General features: G+C 35.0%; 2 protein-coding genes across 2 annotated transcripts in view; both read right to left on the bottom strand.

Moving 5' to 3' along the window:
* On the bottom strand, nt 5,392-8,407 carry LOC109840451. The gene is made up of 2 exons (XM_020409112.1): nt 8,046-8,407; nt 5,392-7,922 (listed from the first exon to the last, which is right to left on the bottom strand). Exons 1-2 carry the CDS (start codon nt 8,157-8,159, stop codon nt 5,574-5,576), a joined length of 2,463 nt encoding a protein of 820 aa, XP_020264701.1. The 5' UTR covers nt 8,160-8,407; the 3' UTR covers nt 5,392-5,573.
* LOC109840453 (probable transmembrane GTPase FZO-like, chloroplastic) overlaps nt 8,860-17,481 on the bottom strand; it is a 9,273-nt gene continuing 651 nt past the window's right edge. The window contains exons 2-12 of the mRNA XM_020409114.1: nt 17,385-17,481; nt 16,512-17,071; nt 16,323-16,391; nt 15,413-15,610; nt 14,511-14,642; nt 12,770-12,856; nt 12,212-12,652; nt 11,908-12,075; nt 10,709-10,939; nt 10,001-10,116; nt 8,860-9,352 (exon numbers count right to left, since the gene is read on the bottom strand). The exon at nt 17,385-17,481 is cut by the window's right edge and continues 31 nt beyond it. Of these exons, the coding sequence (XP_020264703.1) occupies nt 9,070-9,352; nt 10,001-10,116; nt 10,709-10,939; nt 11,908-12,075; nt 12,212-12,652; nt 12,770-12,856; nt 14,511-14,642; nt 15,413-15,610; nt 16,323-16,391; nt 16,512-17,071; nt 17,385-17,481 (2,382 nt within the window). The 3' untranslated portion in view covers nt 8,860-9,069. The remainder of the gene's footprint in view (nt 9,353-10,000; nt 10,117-10,708; nt 10,940-11,907; nt 12,076-12,211; nt 12,653-12,769; nt 12,857-14,510; nt 14,643-15,412; nt 15,611-16,322; nt 16,392-16,511; nt 17,072-17,384) is intronic.

Below are 17,481 nucleotides of genomic sequence, written 5' to 3'. Positions count from 1 at the left end.
TTCAATTCCTCTCTCTCCATCCACCCTCCGCCCAAGCTTTCGACACGTGGTCCACATGCATCAACTGTGGGCTTGTTGGGCCTTTCTTGGCAATAGTCGCCCTCCACAGGCTGAGTACCCATAATAAGGTCTCAGCCCAAAAGTTTTTGGGTCCCAGCAACATAGTAAAATATTTCGGCTTTCTAATTGGGGACCGTCTTCGGGGTAAAAATTAACTATTATCATTTTCTTTTTCCCCCCGCATAATCCAATATTTGAGACAGTTTAGGCCTACGTACCGACTAGCTAGTCCTCGTTACTCTATCAACGTAGATACTTATTATAAGCCTTGTCGACACCTTAGGTTGCACATGAACACCAACGCAAACCATTTTAGGTGGTTGTCGTTAATTTAGATACTCTCATTTGTCATTTCCGCATTCATTTCTCATTTTCATGTTCGCATTCATTTCTCAAACGCTTTCTTACCGATTAATTGAATGTACACAGTCTCCTACCGCGCGTAATAAGTGATAAATCTGAAATCCTCAGTACGTGTTCAAGTTAGCAAGCGTCCTACGATTGCTTAATAATGCATTTAGTCAGGAATTATGTAAGTACAAGGAAGAATAATCAACATTTGTTTTTTATTCTGATTTGTAACCAAGCATCCTGCGCGTGTTCTAGGCCCGACTCATAACTATAGCATGCAGCAGCCGATCCTGGATACAGAACTGTAGAAAGTGTGTACGAAATAGTAAATGGAGTCTAACATGCATTCAAGATGTTCATGAGATCTATAACCAACAATTTATGTTCAACTTTGATTGTAATTCTAACCAAATGGCAAATAATTACACGGAGTTTAAAATTCATGATTTCATAAGCTATAATCTACAATTTTTCTCAATTTTCGCTTATTTTGCCCTAATAGCAAATAATTTTACAGGGTTCAAAATTTCACAACTTTAAATTTATAATCCACAATTTATTCCATTTTTTGCTTATTTTGACCCAATGGCAAATAATTGAATGAAGTTCAAATTTCACGATTTCATGAGTTGTAACCCACAACTTTAGCTCATTTTCGCTCGATTCGAAAGAAATAGAAAATAATTAAATGAAGTTAAAAATTCACGACTTTCTTGAGTCATGACCCATGATTTTTTGCTTATATTTAAAAAAAATCAACCTAATGTATATGGAGCTCATAATTCACGAATTCATGAGCAATACTGTACATTTTTTGTCCATTTTTGCTCATTTTTTGACCCAATGGAAAATATGCCAATTCAAAATTCGCGATTTCATAAGACATAACTGACGATATTTGTCCATTTTTGCTTGTTTCAACTCAATGGTAAATAATTTGTGATTTCATGAGCTATAATTATATGGAGTTAAAAACTTAAATTCTCATGAACTATAACCCAAGATTTTTGCTCATTTTTGTTCATTTCAACTCAATACGAAATAATAAAATAGAGCTTAAAATTCACGATTTTCATGATTTATAATCCATATTTTTTGTTCAATTTTGATTCTTTTAACCAAACGAGAAATAATTAAACATGGTTCAAAATTCACGATTTTGAGCTATAATTCATGTTTTTATCCATATTTGCTTATTTCAACTCAATAGCAAATAATTTTGCTGCATTCAAAATTCATGACTTCATGAGCTATAAATGATAATTTTTGTCTATTTTCGATCGTTTATACCCGTGGAAAATAATTTTGTGGGGGACTAAAATACACGATTTTATAAGCTATAATTCACAAATCTTACCCATTTTTGCGCGTTTGACCTGATTGCCAATAATTAAACAAAGTTTAAAATTCGTGATTTTATGAGATATAACCCATAGTTTTAGTCCTTTTCGCTCAATTTGACCAAATAGGAAATATATGGAATTAAAAATTTATGATTCATGAGTTATAATCCACAATCTTATTTCAATTTTTATTATTTTAACCTAATGGCAAATAATTATGTGAAGTTCAAAATTCATGTTTTCATGAACTAATTCATGATATTGTCCAATTTTCCGTCCTTTCGACCCAATGGCAAATAAATATGCGAAGTTCGAATTTACAATTTCATAAGCTATACTATGATTTTTGTTGATTTTTGCTTGTCTTGAACCAATGGAAAATAATTTTGCCGAGTTCAAAATTCACGATTTCATGAGTTTTTGTCCATTTTCGCTAACAATTCACGATTTCATGAGTTATATCTATATGGAGTTCAAATTTCACGTTTTCATAAATTATAACCCATAATTTTTGCTCATTTTATTCATTTCGACCTAATGGAAAATAATAAAACTAAACATAAAATTCACGATTTTCATGAGCTATAACCCTTGGTTTTTGTTTAATTTTGATTGTTTTCACCGAATGGCAAATAATTATGCGAAATTCAAGATTCATAATTTCATAAGCTATAATTCACAATTTTTATCCATTTTTTCTTATTTTTTATCTCATGGCAAATAATTAAACGGAGTTTAAAATTCACAATTTCATGAACCATAACCCCCAATTTTAACCTTTAATCCATTTTTGCTCCGATTCAACCAAATGAGAAATAATTAAACAAAGTAAAAATTTCATGATTTTTATGAGGTATAACTCACTATTTTTATTCAATAATTTATTATTTCAACCTAATGGAAAATAATTATGCGGTGTTCAAATTCATGTTTTCATGTGGCTAATTCAAGAATTTTGTCCATTTTCGCTCGTTTCAACCTAGCAGCAAATAATTTTGCTGGGTTTAACATTCATGATTTCATGAGCTATCCCCGACTTATTCGTTTTTGCTTGTTTTGACCCAATGGCAAATAATTAAACAGAACTTAAAAATTCACAATTTTATAAGTTATAACCTACAATTTTAGTCATTTTCTCTCAATTCGACCAAAGAGGAAGTAAATAAATGAAGTTTAAAATTTACAATTTTCATGAGTTATAATCCACGATCTTTGTTCAATTTTGTCTTGTTTTGACTTAATGTCAAAAATCATGTGAAATACAATTCATGATTTTATAAGCTATAATCCACGATTTTTGTTCATTTCATTCGTTTCAACCAAATGGAAAATAACTATGCGGACTTAAAATTAACGTTTTCATAAGCTATTTTTGTCTGTTTTTATTTAAACGGCCAAAAATTAACAAAAATCATAGGTTATATCCCACGAAAATCTTGATTTTGATGTACTAGCAACTCACTTACATTCATTCAAAATGGGGGGAAAGACAAAAATCGTGAGTCATATTCCGAGAAAATCGCAAATTTGAACAAAAGTGAAAAAATATTGGATTTAACCCACAAAAATCACGAATTTTAATATAAACACAATTAATTAACATTCTTTTAAAAGGAACAAATTTGACAAAAATTATGGGTTATAGCCCATGAAAATCGAAAAATTTTATTTACAGACAACTAATTTACAACAATTCAAAACAAAAAAAATTTACAGCCCATGAAAATATAGAATTAGGCACACAATTAATTTATATATTTATATTCATTCCAAAAGAACAAAAATTTACAAATATTGTAGGTTATGTAGCCCACAAAAATCACAATTTATATACGCACAATTAATTTATGTTTATTTCAAAGAAACAAAAAACAAAAAAAATTTGTACGTAACCATGAAATATGTTAAATTTTATGTGCTCACAACTAATTTGCATTTGTTCAAAATAAATAAAATTAAAAAAATCTGGGATTACAGCCCGCAAAAATTGCTAATCTTTATGTGCACACAATTAACTTAGATATACACACAATTAATTTATAGTAATTCAAAATTAATAAATTTTTACAAAATTGTGGGTTATAACCCATGAAAATTAAGACACTTGACATATATACAATTAATTTAAATTCGTTAGAAATAAAAAAACTTGATAAAAATGTGGGCTATAGCCTACAAAAACCAATGATTTTTATGTACGCAACAAATAATTTACGTTTCTTTGAAAATAAAAAGAGGGGGCAAAAATCATGGTTATAAGCCACCAAATAATCGCAAATTTTTACATACAAACATATGATTTATATTCATTCAGATCGAATGAGAATTAATCAAAATTGTGGGGTTATAGCCTACAAGAATCACGATTTTTATGTACCCACAATGAATTTATATTCGTTGGAAATGAATAAAATTTGATAAAAATCACGTGTTACACAAAATTGCGAGTTACAGTCCATGAAAATCTACAATTTTTATTTGCACCATTAATTTACATTAGAAAATGCGCATTTTGGCCTGCAAAAATTACGAATATTAATGTATGCAATTAATATACATTCAAGAGAAAGAACAAAAATTGATAAAAATTGTGTGTTATAGCCCACGGAAATCACAATGTTTTATTTATGCACAACTATTGTACGTTTGTCCAAAACGAATAAAAATTAATAAAAATCGTGGATTACAGCCCACAAATATCAAGAATTTTTATATATAGACATTTTGATTTACTGTGATTCAAAATGAATAAAATTTTATAAAATTATGGGTCATAGTCCAGAAATTGTTATGTGCACCACATTCATTTATATTTGCTTGAAAGGAACAAAATTCACAGAAAACATGCATTATAACCCGCAAAAATTATGAATATTAATGTTTAAATTTAATCTATATTTGGTAGAAAGAATAAAAATTGACAATAATTGTGGTTATAGTCCACGAAAATCGTAAATTTTTATGTACGCACAACTTATATAAATTATAGCCCATGAAAATCACAAATTTAGATATACACAACTAATTTAAAATTATTTGACATTTACAAATATTAACATTAATCATGGGTTATAACCCATAAAAATCGAGAATTTTAAATTATGCATAATTATTGTCATCATGTCATAACGAATGAAAATGGACAAAAAACATTAGCTATAACGCACCAAATCGCGAGTTTAAAATACACATGCCTAATTGTCTTTGGTTCGACATGAACAAAAATAGACAATTTCATGGATTACGGCCTATGGTGAATTTTGAAGTACACATAATCTGTTGTTCTTATATTGAAATGAACGAAAATGTACAAAAATTGTGGGTTATAGTCTATAAAAATTGCAAATTGTAATGTTCTTATACTTAATACTTACCGGGTCGAAATGAAAAAAATGGACGAAAAAAAAAAGCTTGTACTTAATTGTTATTGGGGCGAAAAAGAATGAAAATTGAAGGAAAAAATAGTTGTGTAGCTTATAATAAGTAGGTGTTAATAGAAGAACAGTTGAGAAGACATATGATACGTATATTCACATACACAGGAAAACCCAATCCACTTTCCTTCTGTTAAGTTTGGGGGAAAAAACAAAAGCGCTAGCATGCCCGAACAGTGAACTCCTGCACTTAGTCACGGGTCTTAAATATATGACGTTAGTATTTCATTTCTGCTATAATTTAGGATAACAAATAGGGTAGGAAATATTACAGCTCGATAAATCTAAAAGGCAAAAGTTAATAAACAATTGAACAACAAACTGGTTACTGAAATAATACAATCAGCTCACACACAAATGCAGACAAACTTAACAAAAGATGACATTACATACCGTGTTTGATCCTGTTGTTGGTCGCCTTGTGCTTATACAAAATCTTCAGCTTCCTTAAGCTTAATCCATTCAACTTTGCCTCCTCTGGATTCTGCTTGTCTTCATTATGCACCTTCTCATCTTTTCTGCATGCTCCTTCTATGTCCATTTGGATCACCTGTTTATTTTCCTTATAAAGCAACCTTAACTTTCTTAGGCTCAGACCACTGAGATCTCTCTTCCTCTCACTTTGATTCTCTGTTTTGATGTCAATCTTTGTTCCTCCACCGCTCTTTGGCTCGTCTTTCTCTTTCTCCATGTTAGCGCCTTCCCCGTTGTTGCTATAGACGCCAGCAAGCTCCCTTTTCTGTCCTTCATTTGCCTCCGGCGTAAGACTTCCAACGCTGTCATCAGATTCAAGAGGTTTGACAGTTGGGTCACCAATCTTCAGCAACGAGGTCTGCGGATTGCTTGCAAGATCCCCAGTACTGAATGGCATATTTGAACTTCCATTCTCTTGGTCCAGGCCAGCAGTGAATCCCCCCTGGTTGCTATGGACACCAACAAACTCCCTTTTCTCATCTTCAATGTTCTCCAATACCGGGCAATAATCCAACGCAAGACTTCCAACACTACCATCAGGTTCACTAGCTTTCACGATTGGATCAGAATTCTTTAGCAACAGTGTTTTCGGGCTGCCGATGTGATCCTCAATAATTGATGGCACACTTGAACTTTCACTGTCTCTGCCCATGTCCACTCCTCCTTCCCCGTGATTATTATGACTACTAACAAGCTTCCTTTTCTCATCTTCACTGCCTTTCTGTGCTGGACCGCAGTTCAACGCGATAATCGTAATTCTGTCATCGATTTCATAAGATTTCTCAAGTTGTTCACCAATCTCTAGTAAGGAGGTTCGTTGAATAGGATCAACAATAATGGAACGCATATTAGAGGTTTCATTCTCTTTGTCCATGTTACTGCCTTCACCGTGGCTACCATGAATATTACCAAGCTCCCTCCTCTCACCTTCACCATGCTCCAAAACTGGACCACGGTTCAATGAAAGACTCCCAATGCTATCATCAGATGTATGAGATTTCACAATTCCATCGACATTCTTTAGCGAAGGATTTTGTCGGGTGTCATCATGATCCCCAGTATCGGACGGCACATTTGCACTCTCGTTGGCTTTGACAGGGTCAATACCTCCCCCATGGTTACCGTGACTACTAACAAACACCTTTTTCTCACCTTCACCACCCTCCAATGATGGAGCGGGGGATAACGCAAGACTTCCTCTGGTATTATTGGATCCACAAGATTTCACAGTCGGAGCAACGACCTCTAGCACATTTGAATTTCCATTCTCCTCGTCCACGTTAGTGACTTGCCCATGGCCACTGTGAATACCAACAAACTCCCTTTTACCACATTCACAGTCTTCCAGCACTAGACCGCGGTTCAATGCAACTTCTGCAATTTTAACATCGGTTTCATGGTATTCCACAAGTGGGTCACCCATCTCTAGCAATGAAGTCTCTTGATTTCCACTAAGATCCCCAACATTTGGTAGCATGTTTAAACTTTCTGGGCATGGTTTTGGGGAACAAGTGGCTAGTTGAAGATTTCCTGAAGAGTGAATACACTCTTTGTCAAGGAGTTGGCTAGTAGGAAGAGAGCATGAACAGGTGGTTTCTTGATGCTTCTTGACAAGATCGAGGCCCCGGTTACAAACTTTCGCATCTGCGTCGGCTTCCTTTTCGTATGTCAGTCTTGGCATTTGATCTCCAGGTGCTGAAATCTCTAGTGAGCAATTATCAAGATCTTGGATGTCGACCTGAACCCCGATACTTCTCCTCCTCTCGTCTCCTACTTGAATACATTCCGCGACTCCTCCAACAGCTAATTCAGCAGATTCGGATGCTTCAGCATTTCGTCGAACAGTTGAGCTGCAACCCAGTACTGGGCTCCGCGAGCTTACCCCATCAACCGGCTCTACAGAACATTGTGATATTTCCCTGCAGTAGGTCTTCAAACACGCTGAACTCTCGGTGCAAGGCACCAAAGTGCTTAAAGGTAGCATCTTTCTCATCGATCCAACTTCCTCATCATCATCATTATCCTCAACCTTTCTGCACGTTAATCTTGTTGGCCACAGAGTTCTGCTTCTCTTTGGCGTTGGGCTATCGGGTGATTCCTGTTTAGCTCTCCTCTTCTTGTTCTGCTTCTCATTCTCCGACCAGACGAATGGCGAGTTCTTTCGACAGCTACGAGCTGGGTTCGGTGGCCTGGTCGGCGTCGGTGACGGTGCTTTCGTGGGGGTTTCAATTTCTTCTAGGATTTGATCCAGACCTTCAACCTGATTAAAATGTTTTTGATTTTAGTGAAAATAGATGATGATAATAATAATAAGATGACGACGACGACGACGAAGAGGAGGAGGAGGAGGAGGAGGAAGAAGAAGAAGAGGGCCCATTATAACTGATTGGAGAGAGGAGAGGGCGTCGGCCATGGCGATGTTGGTCATATTAGCTGGAATTTTGTTCCTCTTGCATAGGGCTTGAAGCGCTCTCCTCGGCAAACTGTGGAAGTCCATGGCGATTGATAACTGATCAGCAAGAGAGAAGGGGAGGCGGGTTTCGGATTTCCAAGCTTCAGAAACAAACGGATGCTTTTACGATTTCTCCGAAACCCCATAGCTCATTTGGGCCCACCCATTGGTCCCAGTCTTGCTTTTAGGCCGAGCATTTGAGGATGGAGCCTAATACGGTAACATAAAAATAAAAATAAGACCCCGTTCACTTTTAATTATAAAAATCTACCCATTTTAACTTAATTGTGATACTAATTAGTTGATGTTGTCAACCCTAACTAATTAGTAGCTTAATTATAAGCAGGATCAAAGAGTGGGGAAGGTTTGAGGTTGCTAATTAGGCTACTAATTAGTCGAGATTAACAACCCGACTAATTAATACCTTAATTAACTCAAAGTAGATCGATTTCTATAATTAAAAGTGAATGTGATCGATTTCTTTAAAAAAAAATCCTATTGAGACGCTTTTGAAAATTTCTTCTAAAAATAAAGGATACAATAAAATATGAATTGGTAATTTTCAACAAAATTCTCTCTATGACGGATGAGATACATGATGGACTACAAGAATCCGTACCTAGCTATAAAATTCCAAAAATAATACACGAGGGACTTTTTTATATGTGATACAAAACCGCATAGACATAATATATTAACAAGTTATATTCACTTGAATTAAACAGAGCAGAAAACATTAAAACTGCTGAAATAACCGATTTTCTTTTATTTGTTTATTTATTTATTACTATCAATCTGAACATTAAGAAAATAAATTATTCTTTATACAAGAATTTTAATATGAAGAACGGTTACACAAAATCATCCTCACATTAACAGACATCTAAAAACGTTAACCCCTACAGACCTTATGCGGCTTGACATCAAAAACACCACAAGAAACCTGAAAGTCTTTTCATGAAGCATGAAGGTTCTGAATCTCAACTTTCAAATCTTGCACTTTGCGCTCCATCTTTGCTAAGTTGTCTTGAATCTTCACCAATCTGTCGATTTTAAGCTGAGCTGCGTCTTGATAAGGTTTGCTGAAGGCTTCAACAAAGCAATCTAGTTTCTCGGAGGCTAGCTTGAGATCCTTTTCCATGGCTTCTTCGATTTCCAGTGCCAAACCATCTGCAACTTTTCTCACCTTCTCTATTGCTTCCTTCCGACGTCCTGGGAAGTTTGATATTGCAAACAACCTAGCATTTGACAGAATAACAAATTACTTGCCTAATAGCGTCTTAGTTCACTTCTCAGATTCACAAAATATTGAAATCCATGACGCAGAAAAGGAAGGGGCGCATTCTCAAGAGTTACTTCACGTTGATGCCAGTGGTTTGATTGAGATACACATAAGGAATAAGGAGCTAATTAAAATATGTGATTATGTCGACGAAAAGCAACAATTTATATAAAGAAAGAAGTTTCCTTGAGGAAGCTATTTGGTAACTCAAGATCACAAGAACAAGAAAACTAGTTTGAAAGAAATAAAATAGTGATGTGACCACATGAACAATCAAAGAAGGAAAGATGAAACCCCAAAGAGATGGCAAAGCCCGAGCATCCAAACACATATTTTCACCAAATCAAAAACAACATCCTATCTCCATAACTAAAAGGATGATGCATTCTTATTTTGCAGCCACCTAAGCTATATTTATGTCACTGCCATATAAAAATGATAATAGACGAGAACACAGCCAGTGTCTCTGGTCCTATTATGGTTGTGATGATGCGTAACAAAAAAATTCAAAATGTAAATTGTGATATATGGACGTCATCCCAAAATCAAAATTCCTCAGCTTAGACATAAATTCCATTATAAACTCAATCTGATAAGTGCTTACCCGCCAACAGAACAAAAGACGAGAGCAAGAAGATCTTCCAAGGTAGTTGGTAAAACAGATGTCAAGAGAGAAGCAGATAGACCGGCGGCTCCAAGTCCTCCAAAAGTTCCCAAAACCTGACAAAATCGTAACAACAATCATAAGGAAACATACATTTCATAGGCAATTTCAGTCAAAATTTTTGAAACAATAGGCTTGTATATGCAAAGCACCAAAAACTCTTAAGGTTAAAAGTCAAAACAAAAAAAGTGCCACCTAAAAAAATTTAATCTATGATATATATGAACTAAAACAACCTTTAATCAAGGCTGCTAAACGTAATGCACAAAGTTATAAGTTGGTGATACTAGCACTAGCGCTATATTACTTAAGTGGAGTGAAAAACACATAATATTCTTTAATGCTTTTGTTCCTGCTCTTCTCTCACGGATTGTTTTTTAATATTCTAACTAATCTTTTGACGAAAAAGATTACATGTCCAATAAATTGATTGAGCCCAGGCCGCAAAGAACGGGGGGAAAAGCTGAATAGGAAGCTAAAACAGCCAAATAAAAATCTAAAGCCCCTAAGAAGGGAGCAAACTTCATTAGGATGCAACTTCAAAAAATTAGTTCCAATAGTATAAGCAACATTAAATGGGATCAAGAGAAATGGAGAAAAAAGAAACTATTGCTAGTGAGTAAAGGACTGGAAGGAGTAACAACTCACAACTTCACGAATTTCCTGTTCAAAAAGTTTTGCAGCAGCGCTGGCACTGAAGTTCTCCATTACTCTTGTACTAAATTCCTCCCCTTTACCAAGAAGTCCATAGTTCTCTAGTTGTAGATTTTCCTCTTTGTTAACCAAAGAATGCCATCTTTCATTAAAGAGTTCTATGAAGACCTGCCCTTCATGAGCGTTGTTAGACAGCAACCATCTGGAATACTCTCCAAGCAATCTCTGAACAGATACAGAAATAATGACTTCTCAGTCCAAAACAAATGCATAAAACGATGAACTGTAAAATATGATGGTTTGTTACAAAAAAGAAAAAACAAACTGTGAAGTGTTAGATATAAGCTCTACCAAGATTTAATGAATTATTTACATGAGTGTGGATATAGGGAGACATAAATAAATGGATGCTTCCAATCAAGGATGATAGCACCAAGAAACTAGATATGGTAGTATGCAGAATAGATTGGTTAAATCACATCAAAGTGATCAAAATCACATCCCTTGCTCATGTCAAGGTTATATTCACCATGATGGGGAAAAAAGACATGCGGAGAGGTGCAATTTTTGCCTACTATCCCGCCCGCCCCCCTCCCACATTGCTCACACCTAAGTGTTGATCTGTTTTTCCCAAAATCAAAATGCATTTCCACTTCCTTCGTACATATGGTAAAGAAGTGTAATACCATGTCTACTTCCTTAAGAAGTTAAAAGTGACGAGGATGGAGTCTTATATGGTCTTAATTGCAAACATGCTCCTTGCATAATGTCAGGCCAGAATGGAAATTGCGTAACTAACAAAAAACAATATATTAACCCTGAATCAGGAGTACTGAGAAAATGACATTCACTATAAAAGAACACAGAATTTGAATTTTTGCCACAAACAGAATTTATGCTTTTTCATAATCTTCGTGATCAAGTGTTTTGTTATAAACCTCTCTTCACGACAATAATTTAGGCTTGCAAGATATAAATAGCTCAATAAGCCTTTTTCCAAAGCTTTACTCACAGCTTCATTATTATTATGTAGACAACAGAACCATAATAAACCTGTGTCGTGTTGATGTAAATCTACAAATTAGAAGTAAAGAATCTCACTATAAATTGAAACAAAGTTATACTAGCAAAAAATTTGAATGGTGACGAGAAAGAACTTACAAGCAAAAGCAATACAGATGAAAAGAAATTACCTGTGCATCAGTGATAGCAGGATTGATAATTTCATTTTGAACAGCTGAAGTGACAGGCAAGGGGGCAGATCCTTCTCTTTTGAAAGTATATGTAGCAATAATATCAACATTTGACAGTTGAAGGGTAGACTCTAGAAGTTTTATTGCTCGAGTTCTTGCTGTCTCAATCTGTAGAATGCAAGTGATGAGTAATTTAGCAATACAAATAAGCTATGATATTAAGCAGAGTATGGTATTGTAGAATATGAAAAGCATTGTATGAGTTATAGGTGGACTTCTAAGACCTGTTACAAAATAAGCATACCAGTGAGACAACACGTTTCCTCCAAGACCTACTCTCCTGCTCCATCTTCATAGTGCACACATCAACACTCTTAACCATTTCTTTAATAGATATCAAATCTTGACTGGCATTTTCATAATCTTGTTTCACAAGCCTTACACAAGAACTTAGCAATCGATCTGCAATGCCAATTGGTGTTTCAAGTTTAAGCCTCATTCTTTCCATACCATTTTCCGTTGAACCGTCCAAGAAACTGAACAGGAACTTTTCTAGTTCATAAAATCTACTAGTTGTCCACCGAGGATCGTTAGATAAAAGCTGATCATAGCTTCTTTTACTGTAATTTGAAGCAGAAATTTTTGCTTCCAGTGCAGAACGTGCAGACACAGGATACAACCTTATGTCTTCTACACTTAGTAGGTTGCATGTATTCTCTTTAATGAATGCAGTGGCTTCCTCAAGCTGAAATCAAGAAAGGAATAAACCAAATGAAAATGGTATGCAAAAGATGTGTAACAGAATTGTATAGAATATTATGCAAAGGAAAAGAAACAACATAATGACATTTATGCATTGAACCTCACTGGTATTTCGATAGATATCCAGTTTGTTTAAAATAAACACAACTCTTTTCTTCCATTGTTGTACATAGAGAAGAAATGCAACCTGAAAATGTAAAAAGGAACCAGGTGTTATGCACACAAAGTATTGATGGAAAGAGAATGGAGTAAATTTCACATGTTCTCAACCCATTGTTCTCTACCAAGATAAGAAAGATAATTAAAATGGGAGGGCAAATCAAGAAGAAAAAAAAATATGTATGGAAAATGATCCACACTGGACTAAAGAATTGAATGTGACTTAGGCAATAGAAACTTCGCTTGCAAAATGATGTTTTATTTCATTCAGAAACATTATGTTTCATTTCATCAATATGAAATTAAATGCATAAATCAAGTTAACTGAAACAAGTAAATATTATATGACACAAGATTCAGCTTTATTATTCTTGATGAAAAGAAATAAAAGTGAGGTGCTCAAAACAGGGACATCTATTTAAAGACTACAAGAGGTCAACAAATGTACAAAATTCAAGCATGCTGAGAGGAATATATGCAATAGCTCAAGCGAAAAAGAGATATGTTTGTTAGGACCATATGACAGGACCGGACAGCCGGTTGCAGTCCACTTGCAAATGGGGGTGAACAGTAGTTAATGTGCACATCAACCAAGTGCAAGAGTTGACAATACTGACTCTTCCTATTCATATTCTTGGAGAAGTGTTGAAAAAGAAAACTAAGAAAAATCAAGATGGATAGTTCTCGCGTTGGCTCATGCTCTGTTGTCAATTGTCCTAAAATAAGACAATTTCAAAAAAAGTAAACTATTCTTTCAAATAATCTGAAGATTCTGAACTTATTTATGTTCAGTCTAAATATAAACATCATGATGGATCCATCCGTTACAAATAATCAGCACATTCTGTTGATTGTTGCTACCTATAAGAGTACTGAACTTTCTTATTGAGTTCATAGGGTCAGCATGTGGGAGGCTGTGGCTTTGATTTTATGTATTCTGTGATATATTTATAAGAGTTATTGATGCCTATTTATTTTGGACCGTGTTACTACTCCTAACATATGCCTCAGTTTCTCAATTAGTTTACTTATGCCCTATCATTGTAGGGATGCAATGACAGGACAAAGGCTGATAACACTAAGTAGTACATTGTATTGTGCTTCTTATTGATGATTTTTCGAGTCAAAGGCAGTACCACTAATGTCAGCTTGACAAATTTCCTCAGCAATCGGCAAGGGGTCAACAACTGGGAAAGTGTAATCATCTGTTAGGAGCAATGACCATGATAAAGAATGATTTCACAACAAAAGGGTGCTTTCATGTGGTAAAGACGAGCAACATAGAACCGTTAAAATGTGTTATTTCTTATAGAATTCTTAAGTTGATTTTGTTTTGTAGTTGACATAGATTTCACCAGATTTGGTTGAGTCCCTGTGTTTTAGCTATATTGAGTAGAAATATTTCGAATATTTACACAAATCAGGCTTTGAAGTTTTTCAAAGTTTTGCAGCCCATGTAAAGTGTTTCTGTGTCCTTGTACACAAATTAGGAGGCACGGCACGACATGCGAGTTATCTCTACTCAACATGGTTTTCTCTTTCCCATCATGCTGTCATATCCCACATTCATCTTAGAAGGTAAGGGATGAAGAAAACATTATATGTATGAGTGATAAATTTACAAAGTTGCAGAGTGTTAACATGAGTCACAAGCCAGAATCATCAAATAGGGCAAATATTACCTCACTTTCAGTGAGTGGCCGGTCAGATGACAAAACAAAGAGAATCAGATCAGCTTGCGGAATAAACTCTTCAGTAAGTCGTTGTTGCCTTTGGAGAATTACATTCGTGCCTGGTGTATCAACAAGGTTCATCTGTTACAAAGTAGATAAAAAGGTAATTTATCAAATAAAGAGAGAATATTTGGTTTTAGGTACTCCATCAAAGTAATTGTGATATACTTTGCAGAAATTCAGATATTTGCTGTGGGGACATCTTTTTGCTGAAGAATAAGAAGCAGAAGGACTAAATTTTTCATATCTCGATCCTTAAGGCAACAACCTTAGAACCATGGCAAAACTTTAATGTCGGGGATTGTGAAGAGTTGCAAAAGACTCATGAATAGGTGGGAATACAGTACATACAATAACTTAGGGACGCAGATATTATGATTCAGAACATAGTGAAGACTCCTAACTCTTGCTAAACAGTATCAATATCAAGCTACTAAAGAGTCCTGTTGAAGGTCAGACTAAAAACAGGAGGACAAAAAAAAGGTTATTAGCTATAACAACTAAATTATTCTAAAGAAATATAATACTCTACATTGATATTATATTTAAATTAATATTCTAATCTCATAAAAAACAAAAGAAGCTATTTCTGTTTTAAAAAAATCACTTTCAAAGTTACTTTTTGATAATTCCTAATCATATCCATAGCTAGTCCCAATAATATTATAGCAGCCAATAATGTGGTCCGCAAAAAATAATGCATCTGAAGTAGCTTAGGAAATATAATAACGACCAAGTAAAATGGATTGGCAAACATTTGAATATCAACTGACAGATGCACATAAAAGACATTTAACAAAAAAGGACTTGTATAGACACGTAGGAGTATCAGTATGTTTAAAGGAGCTTACATTCTTAAGAATAGGTGAAGACAAGTAGCATATAAATTGCCCATCTGGACGTCTTTGACATCTTTCTTGCTCATCAAAGTCTTTCTCAGAATAACAAAGCAAAGTGATCTCATTTGTTGTAGGAATCACTCCTTCCTTGAGGTACCTTCTCCCAAGAAGAGCATTTATGACGGTAGATTTTCCAGAATTAAATTCACCCTAAACACATTCGTGAAAGAAAATACTGGCACACCATAATAAAAGAGGAGTAAAACATATAAAAGAGATTATAACAGAAAATTCTAGTTTATATAACGAGATGCAGATGCTTTAAGTCTACAGAACTATCTTGTGTAATTCAATGGAATAAAAGTGATGGAATATGATACCATGTTTTCCATGACAAATTTCATTGTTCAAGCAATGATATAAGATCATGCATTCTAATAACGGTCATCGAACATTCACTACATAAATTATGAATGAGAGAATTAAGAGAAAAAGAAGCCATAGGTCAAATTTTGGAATGAAGTTGGATTCATCTATTTTAGTATTAAGTAACAGAACTTTTCAGAACAAAGATTTCAGCTATATTCAAAGAATAATCTGGTAATTTCAGGTAGTATTTGTCAAGTAAGCCAGCCCAAATTCAAACAGATGTAATTCTATGAAAGAAATGAATTCATTTGAATGTATGAACACCTGGACTCTGAAGGTTCGTGCAAACGTGTGGTCTATATAAGGATTCATATAAAAAAGTCCTCATACACAATTAAACAAGTTCGGAAACAGAAATTTATCCCCAACAGGAATATCATGAACATTTAGAAAGTTATTACTAGACTCATCATATTAATTTCTCTAAATGTCGAGCTGACATCGTAAACATGGTTATGATTCTTGAGATTAAAGTTTTCATACTTCAAATTACCACGATAACCAGCAAAAATGGCTCACTGAGGCGAGAAGCAGCGTCTAAGAGGAGCCCAACTTCTTTCATCTGTCATTAGATATAGACATTTCATGTTTCTTGTCATGCAAACTGAAGAAAGTTCAGTTGTATAAGTGAGATTGTTGAAGAGTATCATAAGCTACCAACTGTTTAGCATAAGGAGATCACCATTGGTGCAGCTTCCTGGATAACACCAACTGCTTCCCTTAATAATATTCTTTCTGATTCAATCAGTTGTATCTCTTTTGTAGCCAATTTGGCAAAACCAGCAACTCCATTTTTCTCAACAAACGTCTCTTTGACAGCTACTGCCTCTGAACTTCTGGAATTTTGACTTCCTTCTTGAAGGATTCTTTTTGCCATGCGTGTAGTAGAAAATATCTTCTTCAGAACTTCATCACCACAAAGCTTCAAACTACTCAGAGACAAAACTACACCAGGAGCACCTATGTCGAATAACTTCAGCATCGAATCAATAAGCAAGTCCCTTCCAAGTGAATCAGCAATGCTAAAGAAAACAGGCACCTTAACATGCTGGATAGCAGCATTTTCCAGTACATGGGCACAATTTTCCGACGCATTGCAAATTACAAGGAAGTCAGCACCTTCAGAACTAGATGCAGTTACTGCAGAATTTGTACTTTGCACTATTCTTGCTACCAAGGGGAGATAAACAGTATCTGATTTGGATTTCATCATCATATTTCTAGCAACAATCGGCGGAAGACCTGCAAAAGAAGATGAGATACCATGAAACTCCAAGACCAGATCACCTTGTACTCTGGAAGGTAACTTGGGAGATGAACAAGATAGGCATTCCGCTTGTCAGTAAACAAGGCGAGGTTTTTAATATGACACGGTGATTACTCATTAAACTTCCCTGGTCGTGAACCTAAAAGACTAACCGATAGGCAATCGACCGGGGATGTTTAGCCATCAAAGGTGAGCAGAAAATGTACAATCAGAAAACGCCAAAGAAAGAAAAAACATCAAATACAAAAGGATAAATCATAAGTTTAATTAAGTTAAATGGGTGGTCACCCTGATCAGAGAGGAGGACTCCACTGGCTCCAACAGCAGCAGCAATGTCCACACGCTCACGAATCAAAAGATAAGCTCTGTCCCCAACCAGGGAGTT

The sequence above is a fragment of the Asparagus officinalis genome, chromosome 5, assembly GCF_001876935.1.
Source record: "Asparagus officinalis chromosome 5, Aspof.V1, whole genome shotgun sequence".
NCBI classification, from domain to species: domain Eukaryota; kingdom Viridiplantae; phylum Streptophyta; class Magnoliopsida; order Asparagales; family Asparagaceae; genus Asparagus; species Asparagus officinalis.
This window is presented reverse-complemented; position numbering and strand designations above follow the sequence as displayed.